The 26,321-nt window shown below is 36.3% G+C and overlaps 1 protein-coding gene across 2 annotated transcripts in view; it reads left to right on the plus strand.

Moving 5' to 3' along the window:
• Positions 1–26,321, plus strand: part of SLC16A7 (solute carrier family 16 member 7) — an 81,411-nt gene that overhangs the window by 35,040 nt on the left and 20,050 nt on the right. Inside the window, exons 1-2 of one of the 2 annotated variants that reach the window (XM_005444010.3) lie at positions 14,738–14,886; positions 15,037–15,279. In XM_005444010.3, the coding sequence (XP_005444067.1) occupies positions 15,066–15,279 (214 nt within the window). In that variant the 5' untranslated portion in view covers positions 14,738–14,886; positions 15,037–15,065. Of the gene's footprint in view, positions 1–14,737; positions 14,887–15,036; positions 15,280–26,321 lie in introns of those variants that run through there. The other variant, XM_055712021.1, reaches the window with a different exon arrangement.

Genomic DNA, 26,321 nt, shown 5'->3' on the forward strand with positions numbered 1-26,321 from the left:
ACTATTTTGGATAGTGCTTTGTTGATGAAATGTATTTTTCTTTGTAATTGATAAGGATAAAGACATCATCTCAAATTATATAGTAGCTAGTTTATGTCAGTCCCATGGTGCAAATATGCCCTAGAGCCATCTTTCCTTTGCTTAAATAAACAGTTTATTTCAAGTGATTTATTGGCAATTAACAATGGGTTTGCAGTTACTTGGCAGCAAAAGGTAGAGTAATGTTACATTATTTTACAACAGAGCAGGTATGTATAATACATTAGAGCAAATAAGCCAGTACTTTGCTCTGTTAACAGACAAATAATTTTCTTAAAGTAAGGTGTAGCTATGCATAACTTCATCATAAAGACTTGTATATAGTGTATGTGAAATACGTAACTAAGTTATTTTTTCCTTATATAATTATGGAGGAGGCACAAGTACAACTTTATCTGGCTCATGTCAATCTCATTGCTATCCCTTAGTCATTTTCATGATTTTGAATGATTTTTTTACTTTATATAATGATTCACAAAGGCTGTTGTCTTATTTCAGTTTCTTAGGTTTTTAGAGATAGATACTGTTTGTAAAGAATTTTCTTTCAGACCATGTTAGCTTTTAAATAACTATGCTTTTGCTAATTTAAAAAAATTGAATTTTAGAGTTGTATGAAATTATTTGTCTAATGAACCTTGGAGGTGTTCCTCATGCAGAAGCCAAAAATACAGTGAATTTCAGTGAGTGATATAAGAGCTTTGAAGAGGGTGAACGTGGGTGATTCAAGGCTCAGGTAATGGTCAGAATAACCTTTTACAACACTTAATTAAAAGCAACCCATGGCAATGAAACGTGCAGATAGATATATTTTTCAATAGGTTGGCTTTTATTTCTTGATCTTTAAAGAAATAAAGATAAACAGAACCATTTACAAAAGCACAATTTATATTAGATGACCCAGCCACTGGTCTGAAATATATGTGCTATGCATTAAGTGATGAGTAATAACTCAGTCTTATCCTTGAGTCTACCAAAGTGTTGCTTTAATATGTTTTACATGTGATTTTATCCTACATGCCTCAAAGGATTTGAGTGCTTTTTTTTCTATATTGTAGAAGGCATGCAGCTTTATTTGACAAGACTGCTGGTTTGTTTATGTTTTCTTTTCTTACAGTGCTTCTGGTCACAATTTTGACCAAATTCTCTTACTAAGAACTATATTGTCTCTGTGTTTGGCTGCTCTAATAGTGCAAATTCAGTATAACCAAACAAGTATACGAGTGCAGAGCTTCAATCTGTTTATTTTATACCTGAGAACAATTCAAGAATTACAGTACCTGTTCTATTTAAAAGAGGTTTACTCTTTTTTTTTTTTTTTTTCCTTTGTGGGACTGATTTTTTCTGGCAGTTTTCCAGCTCAGAATTAATTGTAAAATCCAAATGAAGTTTGAGGGAGGTTTTTTTGGGTTTTTTTTGTTGTTTTTTATTTGATTTTATACTTCAGGGAGCACTCATGCTTAATTTTGCAGAAGATAGATACATAGTAGTTAGACTTCATAATCTTAAAAGTTTTTTTCCAATCTAAATGATTCTATGATAAAAATCCACTTCTTAGAAACCACTACTAGTTCAAATGTGGGGTGTGAGTGTCAAAAGTACATAAAAGTTTGCTATCACTCAAAATAATTTGCATTCTATTGTATTGCTTTTCCTCTGTTATACTGAATTGACAGATTGTAATGTATGGAATCCCCACCATGTCTCTTCCAGAAATATGACCGAAGTAGTGTACATTAGAAAATATTTTATTCATTTACATACAGAATTTGTACATCATCTTTGCATTACTATGTTGTTTTTGTTTAAATAATTGTAAAAAAATCGTGTGAACGAACATGTGAAAAACTCCTACAACAGCCTTACTTAGGGATGGTGCTGGAAAAAGTTTGTATTTTTCTTTGATTGATGGAAAATTAACACTACTTTGTGTTAATTTACCATTTTAAGTATGCACGGCTATCATAGGTAATAATAATAGCTATTTTGTAATGCATATACACTACAAATGTATGCGTGACTTTATAGAATGCAGCTCACCCTACAAGGCAGGTTCAGGTCTGATGCATAACAGAGAGAAGCTAGAGCCAATTGAAAAATTCGTAAGTAGCCAGAACTAGACGACATCTCATGCGCTCCTCCTCAAAGTCCTATTTTTGTTTTGCAAAGAGGATGAGTCATAGCTTTACTAATTTTGAAGATGAAAACAGCACTATTTGCTTCATCCTTTTGCACTCTGATATTTGCTCAGGAATCCTGAACAGAGGTATATTCTGTTACTGTCCTTTTTTCACTCCCTAAAAATTCAATTTTTATCAGTGCTGCATCTTTTAACAGTCAGCTTATTTCTGCAGGGGCCAATCACACATTTCCCCATAAAAGGCAAAAGAAAAATTCAGTGCATTAAAATTTTATTTCATAGGTACTACTACCTACATACATTGTACCATTTTCTGAGGTGCACAGGCACAGAAACTCAATTTAGGTATACTTTTCCATCCTGTGCTGCTTTTATCATGTAAATGGTGTGGTAAGTGTATGCGGCATTTTACAGACATAGTTTTTGAATCTGTAAGTTATACTAGGGAGAAGAGAAAGAAACAACCCATGCTCTTTCCTGACATGAAAGCCATACAGATTTATTTGGATTTAGGGCAGAGTTTGTTTCACCTAACCTTTGTCTTTCAGTGTAACCATTTTGTTGACTGAAGAGGTGAATCTCACCCTACATAACTTACAGGGGGGAAAAAACCCAACAAACAAAACCTGAATTACATGTTTAATATACAAAATGCAAAATATCATGAAAAGGGAATAATAATATTAAGATTGAACAGAACAGAGATTTTGTGCTTGAATCAGATTAAAAGAAGTACAACCTCCCCTCGGGAACACCTAGCAGTACATCCAGAAATATTTTGAGAGATCCGTGTAATATTGAGAAGTGTGTTTGGAGAAAAATCTGTAAAGAAAAAAAAAATGCTTACTTAAATCTAGTCATCCCAGAGGGTGGTGGTTGTTTCATCTGCAGCTGTTGACTGAGAAAGGATCTAGCTAAATGACAACTAGAAATACGGATTTGTAGCTCAAATCCATCTAAGCTCCTTTGAAGTCAGTTGGGCTGTATGTGAAAGTAAAAGTCTATGTATAGGAAGTGTATGCAAAGTCTATGCGTACCTATGGATAGGCAGAATAACAGTTTAAGACTTCAGCAGAAATGAGTAAGAGATGTCTTTAATGGTCTTTAAAAAACATAAATTCCAGGGTTGGGTAGTTTGTACACAAAGGAAAGTAGTATTGTCTTGAAGACTGAGAGAGTAATCTTCAGCGGACTATAATGCTTTTAGGCTCTGAATCCTAGAATTGTGTCACTTTCTCAAGGAAAAAACCTCGAGATTTAAAAAACTCCACTGCCACTTCCTTGTCTTGTTATCAAGACAAAATTAATAGATTGTGGACTGTGCTGCTCACATTTTTACACATTATCAACAATTTTACATGGAGAAAGTTCGGCTAACTCTTTGTTTTATGTGTAGGTTGGCCTTCAGCAGACATCATGTAACAACCAAATGTGTCTATGTATCTGCTTTTCACAAGAAAAAGCACAAGTCAGTTTTTTGCCTCTGAACTGATTAAACTTTTGTCCTGAAAGGGTCAACAGAGTCTTTCCTTAGACTGATGCACTCATTGTCCTACATTTGATATGGCTTGTTCTTGATTTATTAAGATTCCAGGTAAATATGATTTAACTAGTCTCTTTGGTGAATATTTTTACTCTGCCCTTTTGCTAATTGGAAGCATGGAAATACCACAGAGATCTTTATATTTCTTGTCTTACTTGCTATGTATTTTGTGCTGTTGAAAATGTACTGTTTCCATTGCAGCTATTACAGTGAAATTTTGAGGATTTGAATTATTTTGATCTAGATTCTCAATAATGAGAATAATGAGTGTTATGTTATCTCAGTTCACAAGAGAACAACCTGAAGTGTAAAGATTTCGTGTGATGATACAGAAATGTAAAAGCTAATGCTCATGAGACTGTTTAATTTTGTGTGGTTTTGGCAAAGAAGGGTCACATCCTTTGGTACATGGGATGCGTTTTACATATATCAACAAAAATGCATCTTGTGGATTTTTTAGGTTGCTTTTGAGTAATCACCATATTCTCTGTCAAAAATGAGTAATTTACCAGCTAAAACAGATCTATTGCGATAGCAAGTTCATATCGTGTGATTAGCTGGCTACTGCACTCCAGGAATTCAGTTTTCTGCTTTTTGGGTCTGCAACCCCAACAGTGGCCTGTTCGGATCACCCATTTGTAGTAAGAAAATTACTTCCTCTTGTCTTAGTGTCTGAAAGGAGCACTTTCATGACGGGCTAAAATAGCTGGTAAGTTCTGGTCAAAAGGCTCATGTTCCGGAAGGCTTATGTTTCCCACTGTAAGCTGTGGAAATGGATGCTATATAAGACAAATACAGTGCTGGGATTAAATAGAAAATCTATAATGGGAGCTTCAAATATGGAAAATAGGAAACAAATATGGGAAAAACTGGATTTCTAGATTCTTCAGAAATTCCTGATGTCAGGATGAGGGGGGAAGTGGTTCCAGAATTATGTACCACTTCTCTTGCATCCTTCAGCGGCTGGTCTTCAACTCTTGGAGTGTATTGACAAGCACTAAACAGCTTTTCAGTGCCACCATGCCAGAGCAGAACCACAGGCTTCACGCATGTATTCTAGATTTTCTATGGGGATTTAGTAAATGGCAGAATAGAAAAGTTGCAAATGAATCACCTAGGAAGAATATGATTTTTATTAACCTCTTGATGAATTCTAACACTTGTTGCAAATTAATCAAAGATTGTTTTAGCTCTAGCATTGTAGAACTATACTTTGGGAGGTAACAGCAGTGTGTTGTACTCTTTGGGTGTTGTGTACTGTGTTAGGAACAGACAAGAGAGGTTTTTTGATCTCCCCATGTCGAATTTCTCACAATGGGTGGAGGGGTACACATCAGAATTTGATTAAACCATCGTGGTCTTTAAAGTTGTTTTGTATATAGATATCAGCAGGTCACCTCATTAACACTTGGACAAAGTACATAGTAAGTTTGTAATTAAACATCCTCTTCCTTCCCATGGAAATCAAATACAATCATAGCTTCTTCCTTCCCTGTATTTGTTTATGCTAAAACATTGTCATTGCCTTAAATTATATTAGTTTTGGTACCTACTTCAAATGAATTTTTTATCATCATGTTCCAGACTGGACAAATAATCATCATACATGTACTTATTTTATGTAGCACAATGCCATGGTACCCAACTAGAGCTAAGCTGCCTCAATAGGATACTGAGCAAACAGCTATTCTGCTCCTACTAGCCGTGTTAACCATCAAGAGACGGCATGAGTATCTGTGTAGTATTACATTGTCCCATGTAAAAGTATACCTCCCTCATTTCCTTACCAGTGTGCTCAAAGTTATGGGCTGTCAAATAAGAGTAGAACTTTTACCATCATTTACCAGCACAAATACCAGCGTAAGAAAGACTGAAAGGTGAATGCGCTGGACATAGCTGTTTAATGCTAGGTGGTTAGAGATGTTACCTTTCCCTGCACAGTATTCAAGGTGCTATTAAAATCTGATTTCTCTACTTAAGAAATGGGAAGTGCATCTTCAAGGACGGCCCCTGCATGGGGCATGGGGCAGATATGCTCACACAAGCACCAAGCTGGCATATCTGCATGATTATCTATCTGCCTGGAATTGGAGACAGCTGGAGCTAATAGCATAGCTTACTGTCATGTTTTGCTTTTTCAGACCCATGGGTATCACTGGTCATGAGATTAATAAAATAAAAATTAATGCCTCCAGCTTGAGAAGACTGTCAGGTAGACAATGTGAGAAAAATGTTGGTATTTTTAGAATTCTTCCACTTTGTTTTCTAAAGCCAATGATTCAGTTCTAAAAAACATTTTTTTAAAATGTATAAAAAGTTTTCATCTCTGTTAAATTCTGTTAAGGTGGATGAAGTTATTTTCCTTCCTTCCTTCCTTTTTCCTTTCTTTCTTTTTTCTTTCTTTCTTTCTTTTGTTTGTTTGTTCTTTCATTCTCTCGTTCTTTCTCTCTTCTGACCTTATATATTTTAGTAGTTCTGGAAGGACTTCTTGACTGATTTATCTTTTGGCTATATTGTGCTTGGAATCCATGACTCATATTTTAACTTTCACTGGCAGAAAGAGCTCACACATCAAGCCTTTACGGGGCACAGCTGTATCAATTGGAATTTACAGTTTGAATTATCTGTATGTTTTTAATTTTATTTTATACAAATAGATGGCTTGCTTTCTGTACTCTCACACAACTTTAAAAATCTACATTAATCACATAGCTTCTTACTTATGATGTAAATCTTGAGAAGTTTTTTAGACTGAATACCTATAATTGAGGAAACTATTCTGGCTTTTCCAAGATACATTGGTTCCCGAGTAATTTCTTTTAAAAGCTCTCTTCCTCATTATAAGTTTTAGTGATTCTGCCTATTTCCTTTTTGCCTTATTTATGTAATTTTCTATATAGTACATAAGTTAACTGGAGCTTTGCTAATAGATAACCTATAATTAATTCAGTTTCCCAGTTCACACTTCTAAAAGTGTCTGTGTCATCAGAAGTCTTCCTAACTTTTTCCATTTTGTTAATAATATAGAAAATATTTCTTAAACTAGTAACAATTTCCAAACAGGCAAGAATAAATGAAATGTGAAGCCTGTATAGCTTTTGCAGTCTGGATTTATTTTCCAGCCTTGGCCTGCTATGTGTTTCCTGTCATATGCTTTTAGGAACAGAATCCAGATCGGTTTACTTTCTATTACATAATCAAAGTAGTTGTCACTGAGACTTAAGCATTAGTAACTATTTCCACCCGTGGGAGTCATGTGCTGCATGAGAATAGAAGAAAAATATTTTCCCAGTATGTGTGAGATGATGCTTCCAGGCCAAGATTTAGGCGAGGTATAGGACATATACAGAAAGTACACTGGGCCTTTCACACTACTACAATAATATTGAAGTAGAGAGGAGAGCCAGGGGTTGGATTCTGATCTCCAGAGCACAGAGTAACTTCTGATAAAGTTTACCGAAATCAACGTCAGCAGAATTTGAATTCGAATCTGTTGCATCTTCATAATGTCAAGTATTAAGCTAATAGATGGATGTGAATATTATCTTAAGCAGTAAATGAATTAAATATTACCTGTTCCAAATTGTATGTTTATGTAAAAAGATACAGATTTTGTTTTTGAAAAACTTAAGAAATAGCACAGCCTAAGAATAGACTAGCTTTTCCCATCATGGATTTTTTTTTTCTTTTTCTGCAGCTAAGTATTGAGGGAATGATATTACAATGAATATCTGTTATTATTGATAATGGAAAATCTGCTACTTCGGAAAGATTATGCTATTTATTTTTCAAGCAATGTGCAGCAGCTGTGGAGACAACTCCATTAATACTGACTTGAAACCTTAGTTCTTCCACACATAAAGTATTACAAAGAAGTTATAAATCCACATCTTCCAAACATCAGAACTCTTAAAAATATGTATCAAACATACAGCTCCAGATCTTTAAGACTTCTGTTATTCTGAATATTCTTTTTTATAACATTCACTCAATGTGGATTTTAAAGATAAGTGTTGTGATGTACTGAAAAGGCTTACATTACCAAAAATGGTTCAAAATTGGTCTATACGAAGTTAAAATAATAATCTCATACAACAGATTGTAAAGCTGGTAACTACCATAGTTAAATATGAGGGAGTGGCACTAAAATTTAAAGGATGGTACGATTGGTTAGAAATTAATTAATAAGTGGATCAATATTCTTGCAGTGTGGGGAACCACCACTTCAAGTTATAAAGGACAGGTTTAGCTGAGCTTATTAAAAGTAATTCTTTAATGGCAGAACAAAGTTTTGGGTTGGGATTTTTTGAAAGGTTGATTAGTTTGACGGTTTATTTTTTTCCAGGCATTCAGATTTTTTTATGAATCTCAATCAACTAATTGTTAAAACTGATTATATCTTCAGAGTGGTTGGCTAGCATTTTCAATTTAGCCATCAACATTTCATTTCAGTGCACTTCAGTGTGGGTGGAGTGCCACACTCTTTAGGCTAGATATTGTATTGACTGCTTTTTTTTAAGTAATTAAAACAGAATTGCAGTCGCTTTGGTTGGAATTCATTTCACTTAACTTTAGTCATCTAGGCATTTAGTCATCCAGAGTAAGCCAGTCATTTAGGTCTCCCTTAAAATCAATGAAAAAGGTAGTAACAGAAGGCATGATGAATGGAAGTCCAAGCCATGACTGTGATTATGAATACAGGTTATGGTTTCCCAAGAGAATGTGGCAGCACAACACATGACATTAAAAAAAACAAACAAAAAAAAACCAACCCACACCCCCCCCAACTCCAATGAGTTATAAACACTGCATTACTAATAGTTTTGACAAGTTACTACTCACTACTGACTCAGCAGTCCTCTGATTACAATGATGTAACCATTCCAAGATAGTTTAAATGTGATTTTTTTTCAGATGGGTGTTCCAGTTCTGTGAAAACCTGACTTTAGTGATAGTAATTTTAGTAATAGCTTTTGGCCTCAACCTCTATTTAAACCATGGTGAAATAGGGCCTTAGTGTGAATGGGATTTTAATTACAGTGTCACAGCATAATTTTAAAGTTTTTGCTTTTTATAGGGCAATATTTTACAAGGTTCACTTCTGTCTCTAATCCTGTTTTGAGTCCTCAAACAGGAAAAGGAATTACGTGACATATGCCCTTATTCCAGTCTTCTTGGTAAAAGTGAATTAGACCTTTAATTATTCCCACAGCCACCAGGAACTTACATCTGGAGTCATCCTGGTTTAACTCAGCAAGGTGTCTTTGCTTTTACATCCAGTTGTCTGCTCAGCTGATGCTGTTAGTAAGAATCGGCCTGTTACAATGCCAGACCCTAGGAAGAAAAGTTACTGGGATTGTTCATTTATTTTATGTGTGCCTTTCCCTCCCTTGTGCTTTCCTCCATGGAGCCCGCCTCTGCCAGCCTCCTAGGCATTTGGAGGAATGATATTAATATGCTTGCTTTGGATGTGTGAGGGGCTATTACTTTCTCACACTGCCTTCAAGCACATACTTGTCTTGTTACAGCTTCAGTGGGAGGACAAGTATACTACGATATTGATTCTTAACTGTAAATTATGGATGGGTTGAATAGCTCCATATTTGTTTCATAGATGTGAATATTTGGAATTAGTTCCTTCACCCTCTCTTCTTCTCTTCAAGAAAAAAAAAAGGTTGTTTTTTTCCTATAAGATACAGCTTTATACTGAAAATACCTGTAATGGTATATTTTAATATTGTTTGATACTGAACTATTAACGACTGAAGTGAAGTAGGTTTTAAAATAAAGAAAGGCTGGTGAATTATTTTTTTTTAATAGTTGCCTAGACTTCTAGCAAAAATAGTAAATCCTAACGTAAGCCCCATAAATACCACTTAATTGACTATAAATATAATTTATATTATTGTTGCATAGACCTCTGAGAAACATTCACAGACATGGCCCTTTGATTCAAGACTGTTAGAGAAACTTCACAAAACCCAGCAGCTTTCTAAAATGCCAGGTAGCCTGGGCACATTTTAGCAGTTTTGGTCTCACACAGGGTGTTTTTGTCCTGCAGGTTAGACCCTAGTGGAAAAAAAGCAATAAAGTCAGATTCCGAGTGTATCTTTCATCTACCTGGATTTCATTTATTGCATACCCCTCAGTCTCTGGATATAGATATGCAGACAAAATGGAGAGTGTTTTCCTCTTCCAGGACAATTAGCCATTTCTTTAAGGTTGGGTACCACAGCTCATTAGGAGCTATGTTGCCTCTGGAACTGAGTAGAGCTAAAAGCAGACAACAGGCTCTCTTGATCCCTTCAGTCAGAGTCTTTCCTCATCCTCCCTTTTGCCATAAAAAAATCCCAAGTCAGAACAAAACCTTCTCACAAAACTAACAATTTTTTTTTTTTCTTCAAATACTGAATATTGCTCACAAGATAATGACAATAGCTTGTAGGAGTTGGTGAGGCAATGCCATTTGATGATACACAGTATTCTGCCATGCTGCTTGGAATTCATTAAAAATCTGTTGATAAAAATAGAAAATTGATTTTTTTGCAGCTTTTAAGCAAGGATCGTTTACAAGAGTATAATTCCTATATAACTCATTGTTTTCTAATGCTACCACAACGTTGTTGATTTCAAATATAGCAAAGTTAGAGCAGCTGACTATTCCAACCTGTAAAGCAAACATTGTATCTGACCCATACTCCTAGCTCAAGCATTAAGCTATACAATTAATCAGCATTTGCTACTTAATGAGCTTCTAAAACACACATGTCCTTAAAATTCTCAGTCATAACTCACAGCTTACTTGGACATAAGTCCACATCCCAGCTCTGCTGCTGAATTGGGACACAACTTAGGTTTCTTAGCCTGTTACTATATTTGTTTCCCATGTCTGAAAGTGGATGACACTTCTTAGACACCCCACAGGGATAAGACTGAATTTGCTCAAGTTTGCAAAGCTTTTTGTGGTTCTTGGCTTACTATGCGGAACTGGAATGTGGCACACACATGCCAAATAGTCCTACAGCAACTGGGGACAGATTTTTCACATACCAGCTCTTTTACTCTGGGACAAATGGCTGCTGAGTCAAGTGGTGATGGGGCACATTGAGGACAAGGCTGATAAAATGTAAGCAGGAAAGCAAATAGTTACTTTAATGTTGCAGAAAAACAAAACTAAAACTCCCAGTAAAATCACTCTCTGTAAACAAGAGAACAACATAACCCCTTCTCAGAAGACTTTGACAAGCTGTTGTATTGATAGCTGATTCTGGCAGCTGCAACTGTAGAATATTAATGAAGCATTGGTACAAGAGCAGTCTGAACAGGTTGATTATGACTGACTGAAGTCTACAGTGCATGATATCAAGATACATTATTTGTCTGTAGCATTTGCTCTTAGTTTGACCTTGTTGCTTGCTTGCTTGCTGCATTTTTCTTTTTCTTTGTTCCCCTTTTTTTCTTCCTTTCCCTTCCTTCCTCCCTCCCTTTCTCTCTTTCGTTCACTAGTTCTCATTTGCCTAATTAAATTCAAATGTGCTGAGACCTAGATAAGAAAAAACGTTACATATCAGATGTTTGGAAAGTGTCCTCTTGCTCCGTTTCTCTCCTATTATTTGTTAGTAGGCACATGCAGCACTTACTACAGTAAGCTATGTTCTTGTTCACTGCTTACATAAATGGGATGTATACAGGGGAACTAGAAGGAGCTTAGGAGAAAATCCCTGTGCACAGTCTGATTGAAGGTATAGAGAGGCTGCGAAACCTCTCTGTATCTTATCGAGAGAAAGGAGATTGATGGCTTCACCCAGGATGCGCTTCAGTCACTGTTCCCCTGGTGCTTCCTTGGGCAGAGGGCAGGCAGTATTCCTCACCCACTGCTTGCCTATAGAAGCATAGGTATGAGCGGTGCTGGCTTGCCAGCTTTAAACACATGATGAAATCTGTGTGACTGACTGAAAACACTGGTGGTGACCTTAATTTACTCAAGTGATGCTTTTTAATTTTTTTTTTTTTGACTGGTACCATGTCCTTTAGATGAGCATCACACACACCTGCTTTTTATGCTTTCTGCCATATTTCTTTTTATTCTTCACAGTCCATAATAAGCTCTGAGAGCTCTGAAGTGGCATTTTGCTTGTCACTGCCATTCCTCCCTCTTCTGCCTCTTCTTCTCTTGTCAACAATTATATCCACTCATCTAAAATGCTGTTTTATTTTGGTTGCTAATGGATTTTGCACTAGTCTGTATACTGCCTATGCGACCCAAATCTGAACTAGTTAGGCTTAGAGTAGAGCTAGGTCTATTAAAATGTGCTAGACTGCTTTAGAAGGAGTTCCGTTTCAGTGATATTAAGTGCAGATTTTACAGGAGAAAGTTGATTTAGCTCAAGAGCAGGTAGGGGATGTTTGAGATACTAGATTTAATATTCCTGAAAAAAATGAATACTTTATTCCTCTTGGTGCAAATGTATTTTTATTTTTTTTCCTTTTCACCTTTTGTTTATCTGGCACTAAAATTGGCTCTCATGATCATAAAGGAACATCAGGGAAGCTATTATTAACTCTACTCTGTGGGATAAACAGGAGGTGTGAGATACAGTGATCCAGGCTCTTTGTGACGGTGTCGTGTCTAGTGTAGGTTAGCAGACAGGGCCAGGCAATGGGCTTTGCACAATGTGCCTCTAGGCTGAGGCACAGGAGCAGCCGATGCCCCTTTGGCCATCTCCTGAATGCCCCCTTAGTTTACTTGAAGATTTTGAAGGGAGGAAAGCACTAAACTGTCAGAGCCTGTTCTGCTGCCCTAAAAGGGTGGATATAATGGGATCTTTCCAAAGCACCGATGCCTTAGGAATTCAGCAATATTCAGCATTCATCTGATTTAAGGTGGTGACATTGATTTTCAAAGTGGTTGTATGTTATTTTTAGGTTAAGGAGTGCTTCCTCAATAAATTGATAATCCCTTTCCATTTCTGTGGAGAGCAATGCCTTGATGTCCTGTGGCATTACTAAAATTTATAATAGAGATAGAAATGATGTCATATGAATATGAAATATGTAAACAAATATGCTGAAACCTTTGAAGTGTAAGAAAACAATAGTTAACAGGGGGGGCGTTAGTAAATAACCAAAACTTTTCTCAGTTGAGTAGAACAAGAGCTTTCTGGGACAGATAGCAAATTCTCTTGTTTACTGTCATTAAATTCACAGAAATAGGGTTCTGCTTTTCTTGCCAGTTTGGGGCTTTTTTGCTGTTGAAAGCAATTGATAATCACTATGTGTGTTACAAGTTGCAGTGAGCTTTCTGAAATACTTTTCCTTGTAATGAATCCTGATTCAGTAAAACCAAACTGGTATTATCTGCTTTGCCAAAGTTAAGTCTTAGGCAACCAGAATTGTCTCTACCTGTCCAACTTTTAGCGGCAGACTAGGGTTTTCCTCACTCGTGTATTTAAGTGGATTAATACTAAGACGAGACTAGGATAAGTAGAAACAAAGTACATGACAGAGGTTCTTTCTGGACATGCATATATAAAGAGATGGATATGCTCTGTGTACCGAGCAATAGGTATGTATTGCTGCCAGCAGCAAATCTGTATGATATGATGCAGAAGTCAAACTACCTGGGTTTTTGCAACCTTGCATAGAAGCCAAATATTATAGTGGCTGATTTATCTTCCCCCTGGAGGTCTGCCAATATCAGGGTGATGTCTACAATCAGCTTCACTGAAGTGGAGAATCAAAAGTATGGTGGGTTTCTATTATAGGACTAGCCTAGCGATAGATAATCTTAAAAGGAACACTTTGCTAGTTTTGTGGCATGTATTGCACACAGTGCTGCATGGTGTTTACCCTGAAAGTACTCCAGGCACTATCCTGAGAGATTAATATAAGGTGACACAGTTTGGGTTTTAGTTTTTGTTAAGATAATCATACCACTCCCACTGCTAATGCAGTTTGCTTTAAGAAATTGGAGTATGCCGTATGTGGCATGGAAGAAATCACATAGGAACTTGCTGGTAATCATAAGTGTAACAGCAACCTGCACACCATTATCATCCACAGCTTTTGATACTGGTATGGCAGGAGACCTATCAAGAGTAATAGTTGCCTAAATGCCCAAGAAAGAAACGGGGAGGAAAGAGGACTTTTCAGTTCATGCTGTCTGTGTAGGCGGGAAGAAAGCACAGTGGACTCCAAATCTGCGTTTGACAATAAAGGGACTTGATAGTGCAAAAGTCTCAGAATTACAAAGTAGATTCTAGCTACTACATGTTTTCTAAATAGGTTATGCGAAGTGTAGAAAGCTTAAGGTGTTAGACATCAGGATGATAATAACTATATGAAATTTATTTCAGGCCTTAGGAGTTTTATATGTATTTACCTATGCTTTCTTCCACTGCCTGAGTGTGTTGATTGCATCTCTTGGAACTGCTATAAGATACCACTCTGTTGGCATCTGTTATGGTAAATTCTAAATTAGAGAGTAGCTGTGGAAAGTTCGTGAGGTTATTAGTGGAAGACTTCCTGATGTCTTCTGACATGTGGAAGCAGAGCAAAAATAGTACCATCAAGCTCCACCTTGTTCCTGCAGGTAATATCAATATCAACTAATGTGAAGATGAAAATTTTAAAACTAGGAGTGCAATATGGAGTTTTAATATTTTCTATTTTTTATAATGGATACACAGGGAATTTAAAATCTATTTAGAACACACTTTTTTGATGTTCTCATGAGATAAGCAAGTTTTATGAACAATGGTCAAAAGTTGAATACTGACAGCATATGATTAAAAAACTGTGTAATGCATTTATTCCTTGCTGTTGTTGCTGATGATTTTCCTGAAGTACAGATAAATCCTGCTAACACAATGGCATTATCACATTAGTGGTAATTTACTGTACGTTTTTTTCATTGGTTCATGTAAGTTCAACTTCCAGGCTTTTGTGTTGTTTTTTTTTTCCATTTGATTCCTGTGCTAAACCCACACTGTAGATAGTAGAGTTATGTAAATTAGCCCACACAAAAACGTCACTTTCCAGTAAGTGACTAATTGCAAACACAACTTTAGTGACTGCAAATTGTAACAGTTGCCACATACTGAACAGGATATTGCAAATATTCTTGTGACAAGTTTTATTGCAGAACAGATTTTGCTTCTAAACACAGGTACTTGCGTTCTGCGGTCCCATGAAAGCAGGAAATTGGTCTTTGCTTTGCGGATTCTTTAGAATCCCTGCAGATCATGACTGAATACTGTAATTTGATAAAGAAAAAAGGAAAACTGTTCGAAACTCTGTTTCTTCTCTTCTTTTTCAGCCTGGTTCGAGACGAGACAGAGACCAAAAATGCCACCAGCATCAGCAGCGCCACAGTACCCACCTCCAGATGGAGGCTGGGGATGGGTTGTGGTCTTTGGGGCTTTTATTTCCATTGGGTTTTCCTATGCATTCCCCAAAGCCATCACAGTATTCTTCAAAGAAATACAAGAAATCTTCCACACATCATATAGTGAGATAGCTTGGATATCATCGATAATGTTGGCTGTCATGTATGCAGGAGGTAAGACATTTGTGAAATTTGGAAATATCATAGTTTGGGGGGTTTTATGGTCTTAAAGCATTTCAGGTTAATGACTACCTGATTTTATCATTATTACCTGAAGAATTTACCAAAATACATGCTTCATTTTGTATTATACTTTATCAGAGATTACTGGTATCCACTTCATCGTTAATGCACCATTTACTTTCTCTTTCAAAATATTTTGTATTCTTTCCTTTTTCTTTTCCCCTTAGGGCCTTTTATTTGTTTCTCTACCTAATTCTGTTTTGCAAATTTGCCCTAAATTCAGTTTCTGACAGTCACGTTTTCCAACAAAGCAATGACTAAGTAACTTTTCCCGGGACTGGGGTATGTTTGCTCAGTTTCCACTGTCTCGGTGAGATCTCTCAGGTAGGTCAGATGATGGATAAACACAGAAAATTATTACAGCAGTGAAGGTTCATTAGTCAGGCATAGGTAAGCCTCTGTAGACAGGGGGTTTATATCTCGTCCCTGTTTGCTCTAAATTAAAATCCTACTTTCCATTTAGGCCAAAAGCCATGTGTCATACATGCCATCTGTATGACAGCTAAAATACAATCTTATTCTTAGGACTGAAATGAACGGTGAACATAAATTCTCTGATATCTTTTTTCTTGTGAGCGTGTAAATAAAGAACAAGACAGATGAAAAAGGATTTTGAAGTATAAACCCATCCTTAAGTACTAAGTGTCAAACCTGCTTTGGCAGGTTTTGTGTCTATCAGCCTCCAAGACTAACTGTTAAATTCTGCTTAATTCCTTCATTCTTTCAGATTATTTTTTTTTTTTTAAGTATTGGTGGGAGCTAGCTACTACTTTGGCAAAACACTTTTTTCAGGCAGTCCAGAGGTCCAAAAAAGAGGTTATATCAGGCAATAGATCTGGTGTTGCCCTGTCTTTGGATCTTATGAGGTAATCAATTAGAGCATCTCAGACTGTTTGCAATGATGGAGCAATTAAATTCTCCATATATATTGAATATTTATATGTATGTATGTATATGTACCTAAGTATAGAAATATATACATAGGAACTGAAAACATTGTGCCAGTAGCACATTGAGAATTCAGTATCTTTAAGCACTGAAGAGCATCACTCCAGTATTTTTCAGAAGTGTTATCTGTGTGATAGTAAAGTATGGTATTATCAGGTCCAGTAAACAACCTATTGAAGGAAGCATGGAGTCTTAGTTTTAGCATGGTATTTTTTTATCTCTGATTTCAGCCTACCTAAGTTTCAACACCTGAATGACCCTAACTCCTTTCACAGTCAGGGAAGAGAGGTAGATGCCTACAGAGAGGAATTCAGGCTACCTGAGTTGCTCTAAATACCTGTGTTTCCTCTCTGACTATAAAAATGAACCTGCAGCCAGCATAGCATTAGCTTAAGCACCTCAGGTAAATATTTTTCAGTTAATGGGATGGAAAAATAGATCCTTTCTTCAAATGCTGACAGAGACAGGACCTTATAAAGTCATCTTGACAAGTGGTGTCAACATCAACAAAAGCTTGCTTTTCAGACACTTTGATCCCATTTTTATTCATATATTAGTAGAGAATCATAAATTATTCATAGATTAGTATAGAATTACAAAGGATTTTATAGGACCAGCAACAAAACCCAAGTGATTCACCAAAATTCACCAGGTGAAGAAGTAACTTGAACTAAAGGAAAAAAGAACAGGTATATCCCGTCACTCAGGTTCCCTCTAATGTAATCACTTCTTTAGGATACATCAGCATTTGCACTGTGGAGTGTACCTGTGTAACCGTGGAGGCCGGTGAACAAGCACTGGACCCATGCAGAAGAAGGGAAAGGCACAGGAGTTTGTTTCTGCTTTCCCTATGCTGTGGCTTTTGACCTGGACTCTTTTTCACCACATTTTGTAATCGGAACTAAATTTTTTAAGGGTAGATTTGCATTATAGCACAGGTGCTGTTCTTTTGTTTTAACCTTTGAATTACATTTAATTTATGCCATTTCTGTCATCTCAGAGCTCACTCATGTTTTATTAACAGTACAGGTGCAAATCATGGGACATTTAGCTGTGGTCATTTTTACCTGTGAGGTTTAATATTCCAACTTTTCATGTAAAATACAAAACATTCAGTATTTCTGCCTTTTCTCTGATACTTCTTTTACTGTTTTGAGTACTAGCATACTAACTTCACCTGGACATCGACATTAAACATTATAAAATGGTTTACTATTCATTCTGCTAACACCTACCTCAGTCACTATGAAGTTTATCAGCACAGGAACAGTAGACCAGGTTGTTTGGATATCTTGTTACAGACTTGTGGTTTTAAAATGCTAAGAATGACAAGCCTGTCTGATATAAACACTCTTTGAAGCCATAGCTTCTCTAGAACCACTTCCTAAAAAATAGGCCATTTAGACAATCACTGGCAGAATATGAAATAGCAATCAGGAAAAACATTTCTGAAGGAAATCAGTCCATTGTTTTTGCTGTCTGAAGGTTTGATTCCTTAGCATTTGATGTGCTGTAATGTGAAATACACATTCAGACCATGAGTACAAGGTGTATTGTTTACTATGAATTGTCATACGTACGTCTGTGATGAACGCTCTGTTCATCATACCACTAATTAAGGTAACCTGAAAACATCTAAGATCTGTCATCCTCATTAGTGTTTAGCATTCAACCTATTAATCATCACAGTGGGGTCAGTGAGTAAGTTTAGTCTGTGCAGACACTTTTTGCTTTGGACGCCGCAGCCTCTTGCAGTAATTAGCTGGCATCTGTGTTTCAGTAACAAGGTATTAACTTACCTTTCAGTGGCTGAGAAAAAAAAAAAAGAAACTAATAAAAGGCATCCAGTAAGAAGCTAAAAGAATGTTAATTATGTTTATCAATTACTTCATACTTAGAATAAATGGCATTAAATTATAGCAGACCATCTGGCAATCCATATGGTCTCCTGCAGTCCTAGTTAATTCCAGCAAATAGGTCAAGCACAGCATTCACCCTGTTAGGAAAGCACTGAACAGAGGTGACAAATCTGATAAATCAAATCAATATGAAACACTTTTCCCCTCTCAATCTGTTGTAATATGCACTTTCATAGTGGTTTTTTGTGGTTTTGTTTATTTTCTTATGCTTTCTCTCCCCACCCCCATCTCCTGGATGTTCATTAGAGTTTACTAAAAAGCCATCCCAAAAAGCCAGATGCTGTGGTGTGACCCAGGTTACCAGTATTGCACAGGCTCTACTGTTCAGCCCATGCCTAAAGAAGGCATTCTCTGGAGAGGAGCAATAGTTCAGTCTCCATGGCAACTCCTTTTTCTACCTCTCTAGAGCAGAGACTGTCAATGGTATTAAATTAAGGGTGATGGTTTTGTGATGGACTCCCACACTCAGGGGACTGTGACTTGAGACCACCAAACTTTTGTTACTGTAGGACAGAAGCTCGGACAAAATGGAATTAGTTGAGTTATCCTGACAGGACAATCTGTGTTTCTAGATGTGTATGAACACATATGCATATGCATATAAAATGTGCTTACATGTATGTATTCTTTTATACATAAACTATATCTGTATTCATATTCTTATAGAGCCATATTTATGCTCTAACATACACAAGCATTAAGGAATTCAAGAAAAAGATCAAATAGATTTGACCTCAAGTTCTCTCAGTTCATTCTTCTCTTTTTCAGAACTTCAGCTCTCGCTTTGCTGAGTGTTAGCAGCCAAAGGTGATTAGAGAGCTTCTTATCAGAGCTCGATCTGTTTCCAGTAAAAATGTTTTCATTACTTTCAGTGTAGGTTTGATAGAAGCCTTAGTGGCAGCTATGAAAGCCATGTGACAGGTCTGGTGATTTCAGACACAACTGACCTTGAGTTTTAGATTTCCTCAGGGAAAAAACAGTTGGTTTACTCCCTTGTCTTTAACTCATTTTTCCAAGGACAATTTCAGTTTGGATGTTTTGGGGTTTTTTTGTTTTGTTTGTTTATTTGTTTTTCCAAAACAATTTTTTGGGTGTAACATTGGTTTATAGAGATTAGCTTGAGAGCTGACAAATCCTTCAAGCCATACCCAGCTGCGAAATGTATGCTAGTCTTACTGAAATTCAAAAAAGAAGAGTTAATTTAAATTCTAGATAATATTTCTAAGTAAATAATTTTTAAAGCACCTTTGGACCCTTTTTGAACAAAGATGCTATATAAGTGTAAGCAGTGGCCGTTACTTTTTTTTGAAACACACTTATAATTTAAAAATGTGGAATTTAATAGCTTCCTCTTTTTTATTCTGTATTTCTTAAGTTACTCAAGTTTGAGGTTAAGTGTTTCCAAACAGTAGGGAAAAATCCCTGAAAGGATTTTTCATGTGACAACACAAAAGTAACCTATAGACAAGTTCTCATTTTGACTTTGTCAAATATTAATTTGGAAAATAATGTATCATATGGTATGTTCAAAATATTTGTGATTTTATCTCAGTGGGTGTTTTGGTGATATTGCTGTGAAGATGAAATGGCGTGCACAGTGGAGATGACAGTTGCGAAATCCATGTAACACAAACAACAGATGGTTATGGATTTTTACTTTTGGACAGGACCTGGGCTCCTACACTTTTTTTTCCTCCCTGGTAACATTTTCTTATTTTGTTTTTACAAATATACTGGCACAAGGAATTCAGTGGCCATGGATAAGGAGATTAAGAAGCTTTCTTAAATTGACCTGTGTCCTTTGTTGTCAAGGGCAAGCATTTTTCTCCATCAAAATATGCAAAGTGTTGAATTTTAATCACTTCATTTAGAGTGTCTTTGAAAGCAGAACTTACCAGCTTTCTGAATGCCTTATGGGCATGAGGAAATGCTTCACATTTAGCCTAAAATATATGTAAAACATCTATGTCAAGTTAATTTGAGACTTGGAGATAAAGGAAAAGAAGTCATAATGAGGTGACACAAGAACAGAGCGTTTTGAATCTTACTAGCAAATGGAGATCAGTACAAAAAAAAGGTATCAAGAGTAACAAAAGTATTATACATTTACGTAGTTCAGTTTTAAAGAAAGAAGTCCTAAATGCTAAGAAAGCCTGATAAGGCCTCTGAAGTGTAATACTGCCACTTCTTATGTTTGGAAGGCTTTTAGTTCTAGTAAAGTTGTACCTTTTAGGGTGGTGTTCTGCAGTAGCAATGGCTATTTAGAACAGAGGCCTTCCCTAATTTTCAGAAAACACTCTTTAAAATGGTCATGGGAAGAAAGATGACAAATCCCAGATCTGTTGTGGGTGGTTTTATACATTTTTTTCAAACTGGTTTGTTGTCCTATCTACAGGAGCAAGTTGACTTTTTAACTCTGCAAGTTGTTATGCCTGGCTGAGTGGCTAAGATCTAATCGTTAAATATTCAGTGACTTTTGGGGATCCAATTTTTTCAAGTTTTCATGAAACATAGTTTTTACTGGGGTCTATTAAGCCACGCTCAGGAAGCCATTCTCAAAGTTAAAGACATGCTGCCACCAAAAGAAATAAGGCTTTTTTGTCTTTTGTTGTACGCTTATGTTAATTTTGAATAACTGTCCGAAAGACATTATGCATCAAAGAATTTCCAGTGTGCTTCTACCAAGCTCTTTGAGTATCCAAACTGTAGGTTATTAGTAATAATTTGATGCATATCATAGAAATATTTGTGGTCACTTAAATCTAATTAACTCAAGCCCTTTACTAAAATAGTTCTCATTTACATACAAGTAGGCAATGTGGATTACATAATGAATGTTAGTTAAGCACTCTCCCTATTTAAGGCTTTGTGTTTGTCTTGATCTTCATTTGTCTTTATAGACAGGGATTTCTATAAGTAAAGTAATCAATATTGACAGCTCTTTTATCTGCAAAGAAGATTCTTTTTTCTTTCCTGCTTAGTTTCAAGTCATGGGTCAAAGTCAAACAATAATAAATAACATGCATCATAAAATACATTTTCTAACCACTAAAACTTTGGGTTTGTTTAAGAAAGATATCAAGGGACAAACTCAGGCCTTTGATATGTTCATTGAGCTTGTAAAGCTTTGACGAAAGAATGCTTATTTTGTGTGTACTAATAATGTTGGAATAGTTCCCATATAGTTTTTCATATCACTGGATCATACAATGGTTGTATTTGTGATGTGTGTCGGGTAATTCAAAGGTAATAAAACAATGGTCTAACACAACTGGGAATCATGAGATATTTAAGCAGATACCAGAGAAGTACTGTGGGGAAGGAAAAGTCTGTGTATACCATTGTAGTCACACCAGCACTTCAAATGAAATAATAAACCCAGCACTTTACAAAGAACTTATTATAGAATTTTACTGGTCCATTGTTTTGGAATGTCTAAGAACTATTCCCTTGTTTATTTTGAAGGGTATATTCAAGGGAAACAGAGTTGTACTGATATGTTTAGAAAATGTTCTAATCCAGTATCAAATCTCAACAACTGAGACTTTTACTGATTCATAAAGATATGTAGATCTGTACTCATTAACAGAGGTAAGTGGACCAGGGACTTAGTGACAGATTTATGCTGATGCCAGGGGAGCTGCAGAAATCAAAGAATGAGGTGGTTTTAAATTATCTTTTATGATTACTTTAAACACCCTTTTAATTGATTAACTAGATTTGAAGATTTTTGCAGATACCACATATGACACAGGTACATAAACATATATACCGTATGAAGAGTTTTTGATCAGTCAGAGCCTTTTTAATCTTAACAGTGATATTCTATTAAGTTTGCATATGTCAAAAAGCACAAACAACTGCAGCTTTAGAAGGTAATATACTTTTCATTGGTGCATACAAACAAAAGAGAAGCTTACTTTTCTTTTCCAAAATTTTGGCAGGATTTTTTTAATTGTCAAGAAATAGTTAAGCATTTTCACTGCAGTTTTACCTGACTTTTGTTCAGGTGAATATGTACTAGACAGTCAAATGAAAGAATGGGATTAAAATAGGAGACTGTGATTGTGACATAAGACGTTGATATCCTCATCTAGTTCAAACACATCTTGCAACCCTTAGCCACTGATGACTGGAACATGTCCCTTTTGGTTTTCTATGTGTACTGCTTTGAAACACTTATCACTAAGTGCTTTGACTTTTAGTAAACTTTGAAGGAAGCAGTGCTACCCTTACAGCCTTTTAACAATAGTAACTGGAGATTATATGGACAAGACTCACGTGTTTAATCTTCGTCAGCATAGGCACCTACATCTGATGCAGTTGCCTAGACATCTTCTGTTGTCTGTCAGTAAAAACAGGAATTTCTGATTCATCCTTTCCTAACACACCAAATGAATCTTGTTTTAAAGTTCAGTGTCTTTTTTGAGTGCTGAAGTAATATAGAGGAAGAGTTCAGATGTCCATTTTGCACAGATCTGTGAGCGCCGCCCCCCCCCCCCCCCACAATTTTTGCCCTATACTAATACATTAAGTATTAGTATAGCCCTAGAGACCTTAAAATCTAACATTCCTGTTAAGAGATATGCACCCATGATTAGTGGTTTGAACTTGTTCTGGTTAAGGTTTGGTTTTCTTCTTTAATCTTCCTCTCATTATGTTGTATGGGTTGTAGTTCTCTCACATTTCAGTGACGCTAACTCAGTTGTACTAGTTGTGATACTATTAAAAGTAACTGGCAATTTTGAAATTACTTATTAGCTTGTAAATCTTCTCTAATCTTGTATTGACTTTCCTCATACCAGTAATTCCCTCTCTTCCATCACCAGCTAAGAAAAAAACACAACTGGGAGAATAGCTGGTTTGTCTAATAATTGACCGTTTACATTCTTTTGTAGCTGATTATAAGCTGAAAAAAAACAATGGATCTGTTACAATTACTTCTGTTCTGTGAATGATTTGAAAGTTGAATCCACTTCAGCATCTTTGTAACAAGGTCCCCAAACACTTCCTTATCAGTATCAGCTGGTGGTACCGATTTTGACACGGTACAAACCTTATTCATGCTGCTCTCCTATGGAGGGCTCCTTTGCTTTTCCAGGAACAGAACTTACTTGTCTGATTTTTTTTCTTCTATTACAAGAATGAGCTGCTCTGTCCCACCCATGCTGCTTCCAGATTTGCATATGTGTCCTAGCTTTTACCTTCTTATTGCTTTCTACATTGTAGAATGTAAGTTAAAGCTAGAACTTCCCAAGGAGTCTGCAATGGCTTTCAGGTTAGGACTGGCACAAGAGAAGGTGAGGGTGTCCTGTGTGACCTTCCCTAGAAAGGGGGTGGGTGGATGTGTGTACTCTTGTGTCCTTGGAAGTCAAATTTCACTCAGAATAGCATCAAGAGCAGCTCTGTTCTGAGTTGTTTGAATTATTGGCATATACCCAAATGGCAGAATTAATCCCTCCTTATTGTGATGTTTCTAAACTTTGAGTGTGTGTAATTACGTAGCTGAATCTGTTACTATTTGCATAAGCACAACAGTTGTAATTTCCAAAGCATCAAGTAATTAAACAAGGTGCAGGAGGTTTTACTACTGGATGTTCTACTTAAAGACTGTCTTTGCAGGAACTGTTCAATCCATAAGAAACCAAGACTGTAACTGTTACCATGAACATTTTGTTAAGGAACATAAGGTTTTAAAGCTGGTGAGAAGTAGCGTGATGTTACTTATGGTGAAATAAGATTTTTTTAGATAGTTAGTTAGTTAGTTGGTTTACCTGGACATCTATCCAGCAAAATGCAATAATGATGATGATGATGAAGATGATGATGATGATGATAATAAAGTAAAATAGCTACATTATTGCTAAAGAGCTTTAGGTCATGTACTGCATATGGTGAATCTGCAGGTCTTCTTCGAATTTATAGCCAAATGTTCTAAAGTCACAGTTTGGCTAGTGACACTGGAAAAAATAAAAGATGACAGTAGGAAAACTTACAACAGATCCATTGACACACATAGTGATGAATGACAGTTTTCAATGATGATGTTATGCTCTTACCAGAGACATGTAAAATAACTGCGTGGCACTCCATTCCAAGTATGGGCATCATGGTGCTAATCTGCAATATGTGCTTAATTTTAAATGTCTTAGTGGTCTCATAAAGTTCAAAGTTAAAATAATTTTTTCACCTGGTTAAAGTCAGCATATAAACATGTTTATATATTTATGCAAATATGTTTACCCATAGGTGTTTGTAACATCAAGCTCTCTTGACAGTGTACCTTCAATGACTTAAGTGCTCCCAGAGGCACTCATTAAAATCTCATTTTTATTTATATCAACCTTAAAAAGACATTATTCATAAATGATTCATGTTTCTTCCCCAAAATAAAATACAAATAAAATATAGATTAGCTTTGAGGATTTACAGTATTCGAGCAAAACTGGTGGTGTTCACTTTATTAAAGCAATCATTTGATTAAACTTTTGACTTATTTATCAGTAAGCTTATTTCTGCTTCATAAATAAAAAGTAAAAATCTAGGGACACAGGACAATTTGACCTTAAGTATGATTCTCCTAACTTCAATTTCAGTTTATTGGATTCTGTAGAGTTCCAGTGCTGCAAAGTACATTGAGGGGTGAAGAATCAGGCACCATGAGTGTAAGGATTGTTCTGATTATTCATTGAAGCAACGAACTTATGTAACATAACACTTGTAGAATCATAGAATCAGAATGGTTTGGGTTGGAGGGGACCTTAAAGATCATCTAGTTCCAGCCCCCCTGCCATGGGCAGGGACACCTTCCACTAGACCAGGTTGCTCAATGCCCTATCCAGCCTGGCCTTGAACACTTCCAAGGTTGGGGCATCCACAGCTTCTCTGGGCAACCTGTTCCAGTGTCTCACCACCCTCACAGTAAAGAATTTCTTCCAAACAGCTAGTCTAGAGATACTCTCTTTCAGCTTAAAGACATTACCCCTTGTCCTATCACTACATGCCCTTGTAAGAAGTCCCTCTCCAGCTTTCCTGTAGGCCCCCTTCAGGTACTGGAAGGCTGCTATCAGGTCTCCCTGGAGATTTTGCTTCTCCAGGCTGAACTTTGAGGTAGTGACCTGAAATTGTATGATTGTCACATGAGAAGAGAATGTTGTCAACGTTAGAGATAATTGTAGGGGCCAGATGGCCTGAATAATCATTTTTTCTTAACACATTTTTATTGTCACAGAAAGTTACAGAAAATCTAAAAAAAAAAAAAAAGTTTGACAAAGCACTCCACAAACCCCTCTCTCCTGTGGGCTGCACTTGCAGAAGGACTACACATTGCAGAATGTCACGGGGCAATTCATGTCAGGGTGAAGTCCAATGTGTGTTACGTGACTACATATACAATAATGAGCAACATAGTCCTGCAATTTGGCTTATATTAAAATAAAAAAATAGAGAGCTGCAATGTTTTTAAGACGATTTGGTAATGAAATGCGATGTAGTACCGAATGACCTGAAACAAGATGTTTGTGAATATTTTGAAAAGCTAAGAGGAAAAGTTAGATCATGGGAATGCCAGATATTTGTATTAGTAATTTGTTTATTCGTACAACAGAAGACGTTTGAGATATTTCAGAGTGACTTATTTGAAGACTTTTAGTTCAAATGAAAATTCTGAGGCTTGAAATTTTTATTTCAGCTTGGGAATAAAATGGATGTTTAAGCCAAAAGAATGTTTCATGCAATGCTAGTTCTAATTTTATGTATCATTCCTTAAAAATCAAATAGCATGTCACAAAGATAGTACACGTGGGAGTGATTGTCTTGTCTTTCACACAACACCATAATTTGTACCTGTGCAAAGAGTGGGCAAGGTTATATAAACCATTGCCGTTGTGATTTAGAAGCTTTTCATATTTACTTACTCAAATGTAAACAATAACCTGAGTGCAAAGCACTTGACCCTCTGCTCAGGGAAACAGAGCTGAAGTGGCAGATGGGATTAAGACAAGAACAGATTTGTATCATAGAATTTCCTCTGGATCATTTCTCCCGATGTTATAAAAATTTGCGTGACAAGGTGTTCAGATATACATATTGCCCAGATCAGTCAAC

The sequence above is a fragment of the Falco cherrug genome, chromosome 5 (assembly GCF_023634085.1).
Source record: "Falco cherrug isolate bFalChe1 chromosome 5, bFalChe1.pri, whole genome shotgun sequence".
In the NCBI taxonomy this organism is placed as follows: Eukaryota; Metazoa; Chordata; class Aves; order Falconiformes; family Falconidae; genus Falco; species Falco cherrug.